General features: G+C 41.3%; 1 protein-coding gene across 3 annotated transcripts; it reads left to right on the forward strand.

Moving 5' to 3' along the window:
* The first annotated feature begins 102 nt into the window (after positions 1–102).
* Positions 103–15,537, forward strand: dapk2b (death-associated protein kinase 2b). Of its 3 annotated transcripts, XM_084933477.1 has the most exons (12): positions 117–279; positions 856–1,050; positions 6,726–6,947; positions 7,698–7,836; positions 9,044–9,173; positions 9,283–9,331; positions 9,418–9,444; positions 9,535–9,687; positions 10,144–10,189; positions 13,120–13,209; positions 13,323–13,409; positions 14,709–15,537. In XM_084933477.1, exons 2-12 carry the CDS (start codon positions 974–976, stop codon positions 14,784–14,786), a joined length of 1,098 nt encoding a protein of 365 aa, XP_084789603.1. In that variant the 5' UTR covers positions 117–279; positions 856–973; the 3' UTR covers positions 14,787–15,537. The 3 variants fall into 3 exon arrangements, with proteins under 3 accessions (XP_084789604.1, XP_084789602.1, XP_084789603.1); XM_084933478.1 differs by lacking the exon at positions 14,709–15,537 and having other exon boundaries at positions 103–279; positions 10,889–13,209; positions 13,323–13,356; XM_084933476.1 differs by having other exon boundaries at positions 114–279; positions 856–6,947.
* The last annotated feature ends 2,246 nt before the right edge of the window (positions 15,538–17,783 follow it).

The following is a 17,783-nucleotide window of genomic DNA, read 5'->3' on the forward strand; positions in this document are numbered from 1 at the left end:
TGCTCATTCAGACGCGTCTGTTAGGACGCACCGAGCAGTTATCCGAGCTATCTTTACTGACAGCCTGCCTGCTGCAGTTTCATAATAGAGCCATCAGAGGGAGGGACTTTACGCGCACACAAAAGCCTGATGGTGATATCACCGGTGACAGAAAACAGCAGCCATCCACCCCGGAGGAGCTGTTTTCTGACCCCAGCTGCAGCTATGAGACGAGGAGACCAACTGTAGGAGACGTGGACACTGATGCACCTTTATCATCAGCTCTGCAGCTGACTGAAGGTAAGACCCGGTGTTTTTAACTGCAGCCAGTTTTGTTGAGACACTTGCGAAAAACTCATGAAACTTGCCAGAGAGGAAGTTTGTGGTATTTCAGCTTGTGAACATCTTTTTTTCTCTGTCTCTCTTCACATTTGTGTATACATACGTGTTCACTCCCATGCTGCACAGTTACCATTTTATCTTTATAAATCCTTATTCACAATTGTCACAATGGCCATGTTCTGGTATTTACAAAGCCTGTGTAACTGCCATTCCCAACCTTTTTAACCAGACATAATGTTTCACAACAGATGCCCTGCCCTAATTAGCCAGAAATGTTCTTTTCATTTGTAATCCTCATTATACACTGTTATGCTGCCCAGACGCTGTTGTGCAAGTTGTAGTTTAAAGCCTGTAATACTAGTGAAGAACAAAGAGGACCCTTTTTTTCTGTGCTGTGTTACGGTGTTAAGGCTTTCCCAAGAGCAAGGTGAAAGTAGCTCTAATTCAGTAAACGAATACCTTACAGCAAGCTGCAACTTGTAGTAAACATTTTCATCACTGCGCTCAGAAACCAACTCATCTTTGTGTCAGCAGGGTTGGACTTGTGGTGTGCAGGAAGAGTACTCCTGGGGAGGCACAACAACTGGCTTTACTGGAGCATATCAAGGAGGCTGTTTTACATATCTGTTTTACATATTAAGGAGCTACATCAATGAGGACGCCCGGCATGGCGGTATTCAAGCAAGAGAATGTGGAGGATTTTTATGAAATTGGAGAAACACTGGGAAGGTGAGGATTTGTTCACGATTAGTTTTTATGAAGGATGTAAATGAGAGGTTATTTGATCCCCACCTCTTAGAAGATGATCCTTCACAGTTTGTGTGAGTCAGAGGGTGAGTCAGTTTCCCTTGCAAGTGCTTGATCCAGTGGTCCTCCTCCTGTGTATGTAGGTATGCAAACAGCTGGCCTGTCTAAGCTTGAACTGGGGAGTGTCGTTGGGTTAAAGTGGGCTGAATTTTACAGCAAGAGATAACGTTCCAAAGCTAAACGCACTCGAAGAAAAGAAAATAGCTGTGTTTGGGGGTCAGATTTGTCAGTCCAGGAACGCAAATGAATTGTGAGCGATTTGCTTTGCATGGTCTGACTGTGGGGCGGTGGACCAGGGTGTCGAAGTGCTGCGAATAAACCCCGTAAAGAGCAGACGTGAAGGAAACTGAGGAAATAAGTTACAGGAAGTTGGTAGATTACAATATGGATTGAGGAAGCTACGCCAATTTTGCACGGAAGGACAGCTTGGGCATGTGCACCACTCGATAACAGATTGAGCGGGTGTAAAAGCAAAGCATCTGACCTGTAGCCTTTCACCATTAATCCCAATATGCACTGTGTCCCAGTCTTTGTTGGGACATAGCTGCTTTGACACACCCTGATCCAGACCTGCTGTTGAAATGACTCCTTCAGATCTATAAAAAATAACCCAAACAAAAAACAGAAGAGGAAGACTTTTCAGCAAAGGCCTCGTGTAGCATGAAAAGTTCAAATGTATAAATATGAAATATTTTTACAGTAATCAGGCTTTGAGTAAAGCACTCACGTCTGATGGTTAAAAATAATGATTCACGGACAGTTAGCTGATCAATAAAATGAATAAATTATCTAATACTTTACGTAGTTTGCAAAGTAAATAGATTGTAAGCACCGTTTAAAACAAAAAAAGTACTGTTATTGATAATTGCACATGAAGTTGTAACATTGGAGGGATTTTCCACAGACAGGCAAAGAGCAAGAAGGCAAAACAAACACGGCTGTTTGCACAGAGGCAACTCAAAAGCTGCTCATATCACCACAGACTAGTAGATGATTTATTAGGTTACATCAAGTAACCTAATAAATAAACCTAAGAAATTCCTTTAAAAGACTTTTAAAAACTTATATTAAAAAAAAAAGCTGAAATACCCTTTAAACCCCTGCAAGACATGGCAGACATGGGAATGTGTTGCTCAAAGCTGAGCTGGTTTTCATGAGAAAACCTTTGCCTGAAAAGAAAAGGGGACTCTGCTGTGGGCTGAGTGCATGTTTAACATCAGCATGTCGAAAATATGTGACCCTTTAAGCTACTGTGGTTAAAAGCCCTGGTTAGCTTTCTGAGTAACCAAACCTGTTACATTTTATCTTTCTGCAAAAGACTTTTCACTCACAGTTTTCTGGTGAGCCTCGGGTGACGTGTTTTAGCCCACTCACAGTTTTGACAGCCTCACGGGTTCAGAGCCCTCCACTCACATACCTCAGTGGAACTGTTACTCAATTGTCCTTTAAGAGGGTGGGGAAATTTGGCGGAGGGAGGCAAAAACTGTGTGACGTATTTGAGATGTCCTGTGCTGTGGTACTGTTGCACCATTTCTGGAAATTGAATTAATCATGTTGACAGGTTTCAATGTCTCACAGCCCCGAAAAGCAGTACTGAGTGGCTGTTTCCACTAATGACGCAGAGTTTTGGGTAAACCTGTCAGCCCTTTGACATGCGGGGCATGCTGTGACAAGTGTACCTTTCTTTCCATTCGACTGATGACACTTATGACATCATACAGTACAAAGTGTTAAAGTCCGAACCAAAAGATGCCTTTAACAGGAAGCGGTGAGCTGTAACTGAGCATCAAGGTAAGGCTGAGAAAAAGGTCTTCATCTGAGATGCTGGACCCTGTTTACAAGTGAGCTTGTGTCCTTGTTGGCTCATAACAACTGATAGCTTTTAGTAGATAAGTAGTGCGTAGAAAGAAACTACCATCTGTTAAACCTGCTCCCCCCCTTCCCAAAAAAAACCACGCAGACTTTCCCCAAAATTTGAATGCTGAATTTACTTTACACCATGGTTTCACTCTGACTTCCTGAATGCTTTCATGTTGACTTCTAATGGTAATCCCTTGACTTTTCGTCTAGCACCACCGTGTCTTTATTGCTATGTGTGAAAGGTACAGCGAGTGACGTCATCCCAGGGTGAACTGTATGACTCTGACGATGCCTTAAATTGAATCTGGTCAGTTTGTTAATGTGTGGCTTCTTACAAAATACCTGCAGTAACTCACAAGACACCTATACTCTGTCTTGACGGTGAGATGGATATTTAAACATTAGTTATACTGACAGGAAGGAAAGATTCCTGCAGCACAGCAGCATGTTTGTCACTGCTTAAGCTGACATTGAGGTGAAAACTCATCTGTGCATTAACACAGGTTCACAGAGTTTTTGCTCTCCAATCTGTAAACACTGCAGGAGCATCTTCCTGATATGCAAAATATTTTTCCAGTATCTATGTGGGTTCATTTAGGAGAAAATGATTCGGACTAACCATTTTACAAGTTTTCTTTATGGAATATCCAGAGGGCAGTGATGCAAATTTTAGGTTGTGGTGCTCGAACAATAAATGCGTTGAAGTGAAAAGAGCCCACAGGGCAGGCACACAGCTGTTTCAGATTACCAAAAAGTACTAGAATTTCTCTGTCTCTATAGCTCCGAGACATTCCTGCTGGTGTGTAAATTGGGGAAATAAAGAGAGAAGGGAGTTTATTTGCTGCAGCCTAACTGAAGGACCTCCATGTTGACCTTTTGGACATCCCCCAGAGTTCTAATACTGACAGAAATTGTCCCATTACAAACAACACTAATGCCTCACAGATGCCGGTCTGTGCGTGTGTGGCTGGACTTAAATACCAGTGGGAATCTAGAGATTACTTTAGGGCTTAAATGTGGAAAGATTTCACTTACAGCATAAAAAGCAGAAAATGTGGCCGACAAATTGGGTTTTCAAGCACCGGTAGAATTTTAAAAGTTGGAGCTGCGTCCCTGCAGCCCTCAATGGCATTTGATTAGTCGCCTGGTTAGGAACAGCTTTCTGGGTCAACAGCGAATCCGGCACTCTTCGTCATCCTGGTGGTTGCTCAGTTGAGAAACATGTTTAAATATTGGGTTGGCGCCACTTGTCGGAGCATTCCTTCAACCTTGGCTGTGGCTAATGACCTTCAGCTGTTGGAAGTGGAAATTCTGCGGAGAGATGGCACTTTCAGCCCCGCTGGTCGGCTTAGGGCTAAGACAGACGGCACGCCTGGCCTTTTGTGGAATACCACCTCCCCCAGCATCTCTTTCCGCTGTTACTCTGCACTTCGTAACAATGCTGGAGTAAAGCCCCTCTGCTGACATTTGTGTTGGGTGCTTTTTCACACATGAACTACAACTATCATCTCAAGGGCTTTTTCTATTTGCCATTAGTTATCAGGCAAATCAAGGGGACTGCTCATGCCCCAGTGACGGATCAGTTCCTCCCCTTGGGGTAATTGATGGATGTTTTTGCAAGTGGAATTCACTGAGTGACTTCCCCACCTCTTCAGTTAACACATTATCATCTCTAACAGGGAAGACTCGAGGGTGGAGACGTCCTGTGAATAGATCAGGCAGAGGGAGGATTTGAGATTCCATGAAACTGTTCTTTATCACTCCACCCGCTCTCTTTTTATTTTCCTTTTAAGGAATGTGCGTGGGATTCTTTGTGGATTATTGCCTTAACGTATATTTCCCCACTCTCTCTTTTTTCCCCCTGCACTCTCTGCTGGGACATGTTCACACATGAATTAAATGATCTCAATAATAACTTCAAGGGCTTTAGGCTTTTAATGTGTTTCCAGAACCTGAAAGCTATAGGAAATACATCAAATCAATCTAAAGTTAAAGATTCCCTTGTCTTATTAGACGCACAGGTGAAACAACCACATGTAGTTCAGTGCAAATCCCCTTGCATCAAGCACTGCAGCACTTTAAAGAAACTCATACGCTTGTTTTTTTCCCCTTGTGTATCAGAGATGTTCAGCTTTTTTGTTGAAGTGCTGCTGTATCAGACTGCGTCATATTTGTTTAAAGGTTTTAGACTTAATCTCTTCATTGAGGTTGTAATTGAAAGTCTGGGTTTATGTGGTCCCGCATTTACATAGTTTTATATTGTTATTTTTGAGCATGTTTCATAAGAGGCTTAGCATAGTCAATGTAACAGCAGGTGTGATCACAGAGCACCGGACAGGGCATGCCACAAAAACGTGAAAACTGGCTCAACCATCTCGCACCGATGTAGGGTTACAGAGTCAGTAGCTGGTTTAAAACCACAAAGATAGTATTTAATCCCTTAATTTGTTTCTGGGTGCACATTGTAAACACCCTGAAAATACAAGTGTGAACTGTAGTGTGTTGTGGGTGTACAGATCTTCCTTGCACACCTCCTTTCTGCCCTTCTTTCTTTTCCACTCCTGCAGTTCAAGCGGGGGCTCTCACTCACCAACAGCAGAAGAAATGTGGCAGGTAAAGCAAGACTCTGTTTAAGTCTGGCTATTCTTAGCCCTCTAGACACAGATTGGACAGCCTCTCACAGCCACTCTGGAATTTCTGTGTGGACAGTTATGTCCAAAATTCATGAAATGCCTGCCAATTATTGTCTTTCCCCCTCTTTGGGAATTTTCCCCTCCACATTGTCACAATGTGTCTGTGCTTCAAACATGAAAATTCTTCAGTCCTCAAGCTTTAATGTGTTTTACCCAACCATTCCCTCCTATTCAGTAAAACTCTTGCCAGCTCTGTCACCACATAAGCCCTTGTATGTCGTTGTGGCATCACGCAGAAGGATGAGAAGCTTGTGTTCACAATAGGGTGGGCAGGTCATCCCCCAGCAAGAGGAAACAACAAAGCAGCAGTAGTATGACAGCAAGCTTACTCAAGTGCTGGTCTGATATTAAAGCCACAGAAATTCCCCTCACATGGAAAATGGTCTCATATTTCTTGTTCAATCTGTCAGTAGGCAAGTTATGAGTGTTATGATTTATGTTAGGGATGAGTGAAAACAAAGGAATATATTCCACCAACTGGAGTCAGTACTGAAGCTCATTAATAATAAGATGCCATTAAAGATGTCGTAAGCGTCTAGCTAACATTCAAAACAACGCAATGATTCACTGAACAATATTGTCAAAGACACACACCTCTGTTGTGATTTGCTTTTCTTTCAGTGGAGTAAACACTTGAGCTTGCTCCACTAAACTTGGCAGGAAGTTAAAAGGAGTAGGAGGACAGAGGCTCTCTCAGCACCACCAGATTGTCTCATTGTCTCGCCAGGAAACAGGAAGTGATGGACCATACCAATGATGGACCAATTTTTCAGTCATCTGTGTACCACAGCTTCCTCACCAATATCCTGTGGCTAAATGCAAAGAATGTTATTAGTTCTATTCCTTTAAAAAAACCAAAAAGATGGTAGATACTACAAATCCTGATACACGTAAATCAGTTGTCACGTTGAATGATAATGGGTGTAACAAGAAGAGTGTTCAGAGATCACATCCTCCACCAAGATGCAGGATGTTACTGCTTTTCCCGTGCTCTGTATGCTCTCTTGGCACTTTTTGTGGTGATTGCTTCTCTTTTGTCTGCAGTGGGCAGTTTGCAATTGTCAAGCGATGCATAGAGAAGAGCACAGGCAATAAGTACGCGGCCAAGTTCATCAAGAAGCGCCTGAGTGGGGCCAGCAGACGGGGTGTGAAAAGAGAGGAGATTGCGAGGGAAGTGGATATCCTGCAGCAGCTCCAGCATCCCAACATTGTAGCGCTCCACGATGTTTACGAGAACCGCACAGATGTTGTGCTTATCCTCGAACTGTGAGTCACTGCAAGATTCTGCAATGCATTGCAATATCCACACAGTCACAACAATAACGTTTTATCATGCTTTACTTCTTGAAAACTCCAAACATCTATGTACAATAGATAAGAGCCTGCATAACATAAAATGTGTTTTATTGGGTTTATGAAAAGTTATGTCAGTGCAGTCTTTTGAATGTTTGGATGGAATACTGTAAAACAGCAAAAGTCCACTCATCTGTGAGTTTATTTCTGTTTGTTGAAGCTGTGTTTGCTGAAAACCATTTGCCCCTGATCACGCCTGCCAGAAAGTACGAAATGTCTCTTGCAAAGTCAATAATGCTTGTGCTGAAAAGAGGCCAAAAGGGGCCCCCGTCTGGGGTCACTGAGTGCCGAGAAACATGGCAGGCCTGATTAGGACTAATTGAAAAACTCAAACAAAAAAATATGACTGATGGCTGCAGAATGACGCACTGTCCTTCATTTTCTCTGTATGAATGGTAGAGAACATTGTGCTTATGGGCCAAGGTTTCATACCATTTTTTCAGTTATGTTTATAGAAAAATACGTTGGCCCATAAGTAGGGCAAATGGACTAAAAACAGAAGCAAGTTGGCACCACAGACAAACATATCTCAGGCATCCAGGGCTTGTGTATCCAATTTCCTGAGAACACACTTTAGATAAAAGTGCTAGCGAGGGCTTGCTCCAGATTGTCTGAGCCCACAGTCACCGAGTGTCAGTTTGTGTGTGTTTGTGCGTATTGCAGGGTCTCTGGAGGAGAGCTGTTTGACTTCTTAGCTCAAAAGGAGAGCCTCAGTGAGGAGGAAGCCACTCAGTTTATCAAGCAGGTCCTACATGGAGTGCAGTACCTCCACTCCAAGAAGATTGCACATTTTGATCTAAAGGTAAACGTGCTTCTCCTGTGCTGCGCATCTTAAACTGCGTTTGTTTTCTGTGAAACAGTTAAACTCTTTACCTCCATAGCAACTGTATTACTACGCACAAGCAATGCCATAAAGACCTTGTTTGTTTGTTTGTTTGTCTGTCTGTCTGTCTGTCTGTCTGTCTGTCTGTCTGTCTGTCTGTCTGTCTATCTATCTATCTATCTATCTATCTATCTATCTATCTATCTATCTATCTATCTATCTATCTATCTATCTATCTATCTATCTATCTATCTATCTATCTATCTATCTATCTATCTATCTATCTATCTATCTATCTATCTATCGCAGGTGTTTAATGTACGTACTGCACAGTTCTGCTATTCTGATTCACACATCCTTCCTGTTTTTTGTGGCCACCATCCAAACTCTCAGATACCGACACCTCAAGGTTATCTCTTTAGTTTCAGCGCTGTATCGCCCACGTTTCTATCTGAAAGTTGCTATCGTGTCTGATTTTTTTTCTAGCTGTGCATCTACGTTCCCAAGGTCTATTTTCATCAGATCAGTCAGCTATAACACCCATTAACCCTCCTGTTTAACCCCATTTTGACTTGGAATTTTACTTGAGAAATTCTTATCCCCCTTTTTGATTAAAATAAAGCTTCAGAACAGCTAAATAAACACAACCCAACCCCAGCACCATAACCCTTCAAAGTCAATGTGAATGGTTCTTGATTTGCAGGCCTATTATATTGCACAGAGCCAAAGGGCAGCGCTGGGAAACAGGGAGCCCCTTTGACAAGTTTCCACAAGAGGCCACATCTTACTAATTGAATGCAGAACTGGGTGATAGTGTTCCTTTTTTGTTGTTGTTCCCTTTATGCCCCATATGAATCTGGAGAGCATATAACAGTAGAAATGTAAGAATGGCTCGTTGTGAGTCCTCTTCACTGCTGATGCTTTTGCGTTGATAACTGAAGGTGGATTAGGTACGCAAAATAACAACGCACTAGGTGCTTGAGTCATTCATGCTTGAAGCCTTGATTTTCAGTTCACACTGACACACCTTTGCACTAATGAGCGTGATTAATTGTTTTTCTCTAATGCTTCCACAAAAGGAGGATTTCTCCAGGTAACTTGTTGCTTTTGTCTGTATTACCGAGCCCTGCTATTAGTGGAAATCTGCTGACATACATGCTTTGTTTCTTTATTTGCATTGCTGCAGCCTGAAAACATAATGCTGCTGGACAGGGATGCCACCTTACCCCGCATCAAAATAATAGACTTTGGACTAGCACACAAAATACAAGATGGGACAGATTTCAAAAACATTTTTGGCACCCCTGAATTTGTTGGTAAGTTTTTCTTTCTTTTCTTTTTTATTGAGCTTGACGATTTTAATGAGATGCTTGATGTTTGGCCAGACGCTGTTTGTGATGTTGAGTGTGTGTTGTCTATTTTCAGCTCCAGAGATAGTCAACTATGAGCAACTGGGCTTGGAAGCAGACATGTGGTAAGAGCTTTTAATTACCTCTGCTGACATCTGCACAACAGGTTGCAGTGCATAACTTTGGATTAATCTTGCGCCTTTTTTCGCAGGAGCATCGGAGTCATCACATATATACTGTAAGTTGAGATTCATCACGTCCGGGAATTTTAATGTATCTACGATTATCGACTGAGTCACGCATGCAAACGTTTGTGCTGTTGTTTCAGTTTGAGCGGCGCGTCACCTTTCCTCGGTGACACAAAGCAGGAAACGTTAGCAAACATCTCAGCGGTGAACTACGAATTTGATGAAGAGTTCTTCAGCAGTACCAGTGAGCTGGCCAAGAACTTTATCAGAGGGCTCCTGGAAAAGGAAACGAGGTAAAAGAGAAAAAAGAAGAAGAAGAAAGAAATTAGGTTACTAACAAATAGGTCAAGGCCAAAGGTCAGGTTTGAAATTTCATTACAAAGCCCAGTACCAGGCGGGGCTATGCTTTAATAAATCCTAATGAAGTGGACTCCTGACCCACATGAGAATAAACAGCCAGCCAGTAAGGATTTATTTCTGCTACATGGTGTGATATATAAAACCAGAAAAGAAAACTATTACAAAATGTTGCAAAAACACTTTCTTTGTAAAATGTGATCCTCTTCTTACTTTCTGACATGTGTTTCCATTTAAGTGTTTACGTGCACCTTCGGGAAACTGAATATTCCTGTGGAAGTTTGGTCTCGCTGTAATCCTTAGAGAGTCACCGTCTGCTGCATGACTGACCTACGTGCCCTGTCTGATGGAGTTGTTCTGGCATATTTACACAGCTGCATTTTCTCTTTTAGAAAACGGATGACAATAGAAGATGCACTGAATCATCCTTGGATTAAGGTATGGACATGATTTATGCAGTAGTGTTGCATGGTTTGTATAATCTGTGACTGTTGTCAGCACTTCATTTCCCCCTGCCCCCCCTTCTACAAGGAGTAAAATCTATTGCAGCTAATGTCAAAGGTAACACACGGGGTAGCAGGGTCTTTTTTTTTTTTTCCAGTGCTCACTCCCACTAACTGTGTACTTGTCCTGGATAGATGTTTCCATACTGTCCCACAGTTAAAGTATGTATATTGTTCCTGTTTGGGAATTTTACTTTTTCCCTTCACATCTCACACTCATCTCATCCATCTTCATGCCATCTGCAATATTCCTTTTGTCTACAAAGTTAGTGGTCTGACTCTTGCAATATCTCGCTAATTGTATTTTAATGGAATGGAAACTTAACATTGTGCTGTGGTGAAGCCGTCTACCTCCCACTCAGGCTGATGAAATGCGTGTGAGTGGTGTTTTGCTGTGAAGTCCTCATCCTGTTTTGATGCAAGCATGGATCCGGGAAACCTTACATGCTCACCAGGAATGTTTGCTGTTTTTTGGCACCCCTTATCAGCCGTGGCTTATGCTCTGGGGTCACACACTAATCCTCCAGTGCCACGTCTGCTGGGATTTTTCACTGCTATACATGTTTTCGAGATGCAACAATAAGACATCCTCTCACTCAGTCTCCCTCCCCCACCCCTACCCTTCTGTCTGAAGTCTTGCGGCCACATGGAGGAGGACAGCGCTGCCTCTGAGAAGAAAGCAAAGCAGTTGAAGACAAAACTACTTAAAGAGTACACTATCCAGTCGCACTCCAGCATGTCCCAAAACAACACATATGCCAACTTTGAGCGTTTTGCCCATGTGGTGGAAGACATCGGATTAATGGAGACGGGATTGTCCGAGGTGGCGGAAGCTTACCGCACCCTGCAGGGTGACATAGAAGCACTGCTCTCCATTTACAATGAGAAGGAAGCTTGGTACAAGGAGGAGCGGGACACCGCAAAGAAACAGCTCTCGCAAGCCTGCCACGAGTTTCGCAAAGTGGAGGCCACCAGGAAGCTGGTGCAAGAAGACATGAAGGCAGTAGATGTTTGTCTGGAGAGCATCAGCAAGAGGTACAACCACAGGCAGGGCCAACTGGATGCTCTGAGGCAGGAGCTGAACTCTGAGCTCCAGTGGCTCCAGGATCTGATGGGCTCTTTGCATCCTGAGGGAACCAATGGTAGCATCCATAACAGAAGTCTGAGCACACATGTAAAGAAAGCACTGGAGGACCTGCTGCATCTGACTTGTGAAGGAGAAGTCTGCTCTGAGGCTGAACAGCCCTTCACTGAGTCTGGCTGACTTAAACCACTGAAAAATCTTCTAAGAGTCAACAATTTTTCTTTTTGTTTTTTTAAAAAAAATTGCACTCTTTAAATTTTATTTATTTGTAGATTTTTTTTATGGTTTAAACAAAAAAGATAAAGAGTTAAAGGAGAAGATGGTTATATCAGGTTATATCAGTTAACATGTCTGCATGATTAATCGTTAGCTAAGCTTAGCAGAAACACTGAAAACAGCGATAAAGCTAGCCTGGCTTTGTCCGGAGGTTAAACAAACATAAACACACATTATAAACACTATTTTCTGCATGTTCTCCCTCTCCCTCCCTGGGTACCCTCCAGGTTCGTCCCACAGTCCAAATACATGCACATGTAATTCTAAACTGGCTGAAGGTGCCACTGTGAGCGTTAATAGCCTTACGACAGGCTGATGACCTGTCCAGAGTATACCAGCTGGGATAGATTCCAGTCCCCTGAACTGAATGAAGAAAATGGATAGACATTATCAATTATAGAAATCTTAGAGCATTAGATTTTGCCATTATTTTAAACAAATATCTACATTCTGGGAGGAGACCGTAAGGCAGACCTAAAACATTCCGGAGAGATTATATCTCTTAGGTAGTTTGGAATGCCTCAGGTTCCTACAGAAACCCCCATTGAACCCTAACCCCCAGGTGACTAGAGAGAGGGGGTTTTGCCTCTGCTCATGGACTGCTGCCCCGAGCGTTGACATCTCTTTTGTTGACTTTTGACAGAGTCAGCCTGCCTTTTTTCTTTAGTAGGCCAAAGATAAGCTGAGCTTAAATTTCTTACTGGCTCTGGAATGCTTTTTAAATGACAGACAAGTATTGATCTTAACAGCAGGTACAGCAGCAAACATGATTAGTCCTTTAACTGGGATAAGTGGCACAATATTTTATTTTATTTATTTATTTATTTTTTGTGACACGGGGATTTATTAAACTACGTTTATTTATTAATTTGGTATTTTCTGCCTGAGCATTTAGCAGATTATTTTAGCTGATTTAGTAAAACTAAATGAAACAAATGTACTGTGCAATGGTTCTCTCAGTGGAGTGAATGATAAGTTCAAATGTCTTTTTTATTGACTGATCTAAGTTTTTTTTAATTGCAATTTTCTTTTTTATTGAAATAATAATTAATCCTATTTAATACTCCATGTGTAAATGATAGTGTTTTAAAAGAAAGGATCTTTTTTATGGATTTAAATGTGCTCTATTGCTGAAGGTTGAGTTATTTATTTCAAAAGCATTTTCTATTTCTTTCTTTGAGATGTTTTTGCGCTAACCATAAAAACAACATCTATGATAAGATCTTATCTATCTAAAAATTTCTCACTTCCTTTGCCAGTATTAGCGTCTCAACACTCAGCACTCTTTCGTCTTTGTGCGCTGACATTTTACACTGTTGTCAACCATGAAATAAATGTTAATTAGAGATTATGACTCTTTTTTTTTTCTTTTTTTTCTTTTTAAATTTCTGTCATTCATGATCTGAAATGTCTTCATGGTATAGCTGATTATATTAGACAAGCACATGCGCACAGCTGACGTGAGGGACAGTTCTGCTTTCTGACATCTCACTGTGTTTCTGCAGCCTCTGAACCCCAGACAGGCCTTGGTGAAGAGACTATCAGTGGTCAACTTGGAGAACTTCAAGAGACAGTATGCTCGACGCAGGTGGAAGGTAAAATGCAGCCCTGGTACCAACTTGGACTATTACTTAAAGGAAGATTGCATAAAAAAATTGCACGTCTTGCTTTGTAACCCATTTCTTTTTACTTTTGCCGGTTTCAACAGCTGTCATTCAGAATTGTGGCTCTGTGCAACCACCTAACACGAATCATGAAGAACCATAAGAATGAGAAGCTGCCTGAGGAGGACGGGGTAGGTTGCCGTGCAATGGTTTACATTAAACTGACACACATTGAGCTGCTCTCATTTATATTGCTTCAACCAACAGCTGGTTAGTTTAACTTTGCAAATACATTCCCCAGATACTTTATTGGGTACATCTTGTTAGTGCCAGATTGAACCCTTTTGACTTCTGGACTGCCTTAATTCTTGATGGCAGAGATTCAGAAAGGTTTTGGTCCATGTCGACGTGATTGCATCACACACTTGCTGCAGATTTATTGGCTGCAGATCCATGATGTGAATCTCCCGTTCCACTACATTCCAAAGGTGCTCTATTGGACTGAGATCTGGTGATAGTGGAGGGCATTTGAGTACAATGAAGTCATTAAGTTCATAAAGGTAGTTTAGGATGATTTGACCTTTGTGACATGGCAGCCATGAGGAGATGGGTACTCTGTGGAGATGGACATGATCAGCAACAATAATAAAGCGGGCTGTGGGTTTTTTTTTTTTTTTTTTAAACGATGCACATTTGAAACTAAATTGTGCAAAAAAGTTATCCCTACATCATTAAACTACCAGCCTAAACTGATAAATCCGTGCATGCATGGATCTGTGCTTTCATGTTCTTTACTCTAAATTCTGATTCTACTATCTGAATGTCGCAGCAGAAATCTGGACTTAACAATGGGCAATGATTTTTCAATCTTCTGTTGTACAATTTTGGCGAGTCTATGTTTCCTGGTCAATAGGAAACATTTTTTTTTCTGGCCATTCTCTGTAATTCCTAGAGATGGTTGTGCAGGAAGAATCTCAGCAGTTTCTGAAATACTCAGACTAGTTCGTCTGGTAACAACAATCATACTACATTCAACATCACTTAAATGACCTTTCTTCCCCGTTCTGATGCTCCTGTTGAACTTCAGCAGGTCGTCTTGAGCATGTCTACATGCCAAAATGCATTGCACCATACTGCCATGTGGCTGCCTGATTAGATATTTACTTAATAAGCAGGTGCACTTACTAAAGTGGTGATGAGTTTCTTTTATTGTACACTATTTCCACAGCATTTACAGATGTAGATGTCTAACTATTTCTCTGGGAGTATCTTTACAACAGACATTGTGTTCCACAGTGTTGCAGTGTAGCAAGCACAGTTTTATCCTGCTATATGCTGCTGGAGCTAAAAATATATAGAGAAAGATATGTAAAAGAATGCTTAGATTCTTTAAGCTGTCTCCAGCTGTTGAGACTCACAATTGTCACAATCACCACAAACAGTAACTATGTTACAACTGTTTCCTAACTGTGATGTGTTGGTCTTGTCAGAGGAATTGTGAAAGCGACCAAGAAGAAGAAACTATGAAGAGGAGACCAAGGACCAGAAAGAGAAGCAGCACTTCCTGAGAGCAACCCTCAGAGTGTCCGTCAGACATGCATAACAGTGACTTTGCACCTTTATTTAGGGCATGCTCTGCAACTGTTATACGCCACTAAGCATAGTTACAATATATTTTGACATGACAGCTGTAAAAGTAGATTTTTTTTAGAGTTTAAGGCAACTTCTTCATTCGGAATCAGCACAACTTCTGCTGTATGTCGGATATTGTTCCGGCATGTTTAAACATGTGCTAATCTTGCACTAGCAGCTATAGCTTGATTGCTGTTGCTGTTGACAGGAACTGTTGTGTATGTTAGCATATATGTGAGCATATATATATGTATGCTATAGACAGCTTCTGTCTAAAAAGTTCTCAAGCTGTTGTTTGGCACAGTATTGATACAGATTGATTGATATATATTTTAACAGATGTTAGCATCCAGAGTGTTAAATTAAAGGGTTTAGCGCTGCAGGATAACAACATGACAGCAGATCTTCAAATGTTTACGTGTTGTGCTTAACGATGTTTTATCATTTACTGTTAACCTCAAGATATAAGCCCCTAAAGCATCTGTATACTATATGTTTACATAGCATATTTTAATTTGTGCAAATTTTTCTGAGACTGTAACTGTGTTTCATTGACGAGTTCACTGACTGCATGTATCTACGGTATGCCTAATATGTGAATCTAATTCTGCAGTTTTAAATGGAATTGATAGGTCTTGCAATACTGTCATGTATTTATAAATAAATATACATCATGTCTTAAGTTCACTTTTGCCTGTATCTTAGCCTTCAGTGTTTTCAAGAAGCATTTTACTTTCTTTATATGTGTATAAAGTGTAAATTGAGAATGTGTTAAATAAATTAATGAACATTGTTACTTTGACCGTTTTTATGAAACCAAAACTTGTTGATTTGATCTATTTTCTTAACGCTCTGGAACGGACTGGTGCCTGTCTGGGCTGGTGCTTTGCATAAGGCAGGTTACACCCTGCACAGGTCACCAGCCTACAGGGCTTACACAGAGAGACACACAAGCCTTCATGATCACATCCATACCTACAGCCAATTAACATAACATGCATGCCTTTAGACTGTGTGCACAGAGACAACATGAAGTTCAAACCCACATCCTCCTTGTTGTGAGGCATCAGTGACAACTACACCCTGAGTCCTGGATATTAAACTCTCACCATCTCCTTTCTTTTAAGGCCAAGCAAAGTGTAAAATGATTTTCCCACACAGTGAAAGTGTGATTGTGTCTAGATGACCCAGAAATCCCAACCATAAATATGCCAAACACACTAAAGTTAAAAAAAATTACAAAGCAGCTCTTGACGAGGAATAATAATCTCAATATCAGTGTGTTATCCACCTACTTTGTTGGCCGCTGCCATTTCTTCTGGCCACTGCTTGGTTATTTAGCCTCACAACAGTGGCGCTGTTTGGACTCAGCTGAGCTGAAAGAGATTGAAGGGATAATTTGGCCTGACCTACACAATTTGGGCCAGCTCAACACAAATACTGAGAAAGGTGTCATAATCAACAAGTGGGTCAGTTTGAAAACAGTGTGCCTTTTTGTCCTTCTCTATAGCAGCACAAAAATATTTAGATTCACATTTAATTCGCTATGTCAGACAAAACTCCTGTAGTCTGTTTCCATGTTTGCATATCTCCTGTTATTGTTTAATGACAGCCTGTGAGTTACTGGCCTTTGATGAGACGAGAGAAAACATTTAGTGCACGTTTGGGTCACTCGTTTCTATTCGCCCTGATGAGCCAAGCTGGTGACTGTAAATATTCCTGCCATGTCTCACTGAAATAAGAGCCGAGTCTTTTGTAGACAGTGATATGACATGCTTTCCAGTCAGCCGTTACAGTGAGGTCTGCATCTCATGTAAGAGAGCCACAGCTGGTATGGTGGGATCAGTTCTGTGGGATCATGGAATTCCAGCCGACTCACGTTGGTATGATCCGGTTGATGATCCATTCACACAGACAAATAAGGTGGGCTGTCAGCTCAAAGTGTGTCCTTCAGGGTGTCTTTGGAACAGTGCTTGACTCAAAGATGTGTCAGTGTTAGCACATGATGAGCATAATAGGCCCTTTTCAGCTACCCAGCCATTCTGACATGGAAACACAGGTGTAATTATTTACATCAGCGGTCCCCAACCTTTTTTGCGCCACGGACCGGTTTATGCCCGACAATATTTTCACGGACCGGCCTTTAAAGTGTCGCGGATAAATACAACAAAATAAAACTAGTACCGGTACCGAAAAAAAGAAGATTTATTCATAACACACGTGAAAAGACCCAGGAAAACAGAGTTAACGATAAAAAACGATAACAAAATAACGCTAAAAACCGATAAAAACCCTGAAAACCATACATTTCACACCCGAGCCTCAACTCTCGCGGCCCGGTACCAAACGACTCACGGACCGGTACCGGTCCGTGGCCTGGGGGTTGGGGACCGCTGATTTACATCATGACCCTGTTCCACTTAAATGGGTCAGGCCCCTGGTGCTACTGTGGCCCATTATTAGTATTCTTCTTATTTTTAATGGAACATGAATGCTGCTGTTGGTGAGCTGTAGATAAATAATTTACCATTAAAAAACTGTGTCTGCGATGTTGAGGCCATTGCCTGCAGCAAAAAAGTGATATGCTGTGCTTTTCTTTTACTATGGTGCCATCTAGTGGGCATAACAAAAGCTACAGCCATATACCCTGAAATAAATAGTTACAAGAAATTATTTTAGGGAAAAGTAAAAAGAAATCAATTAAACTAAAGAAAACCATGCATACACAGTATTGAGTAAAAGGTTTTGTTTTAATTATTTTTTTTCATTCTCTTCTTTGTACCTTTTATTTATTTTTTTCTTTGTTAAGCCACTTAACACTGACCTATTAATCATTTAAGCAAAGAAGCAACCAAACTCAAGGGATGACTTGTGTTTTCCGTATGTCTACACAAAAAGAGGACTTAGCAAAACTGTAAAATTGTATTTTAAAT

This window comes from Perissodus microlepis, chromosome 7 (genome assembly GCF_051167445.1).
Source record: "Perissodus microlepis isolate ML-2025 ecotype Zambia chromosome 7, ASM5116744v1, whole genome shotgun sequence".
NCBI classification, from domain to species: domain Eukaryota; kingdom Metazoa; phylum Chordata; class Actinopteri; order Cichliformes; family Cichlidae; genus Perissodus; species Perissodus microlepis.

Excerpts from the sequence above, each read along its gene's own strand:
- dapk2b (XM_084933478.1), top strand. The coding sequence starts at position 974 with ATGAGGACGCCCGGCATGGCGGTATTCAAGCAAGAGAATGTGGAGGAT. Across the intron at positions 7,837-9,043 it reads TTGCACATTTTGATCTAAAG|CCTGAAAACATAATGCTGCT; the intron begins GTAAACGTGCTT and ends GCATTGCTGCAG. Across the intron at positions 9,332-9,417 it reads GGCTTGGAAGCAGACATGTG|GAGCATCGGAGTCATCACAT; the intron begins GTAAGAGCTTTT and ends CTTTTTTCGCAG.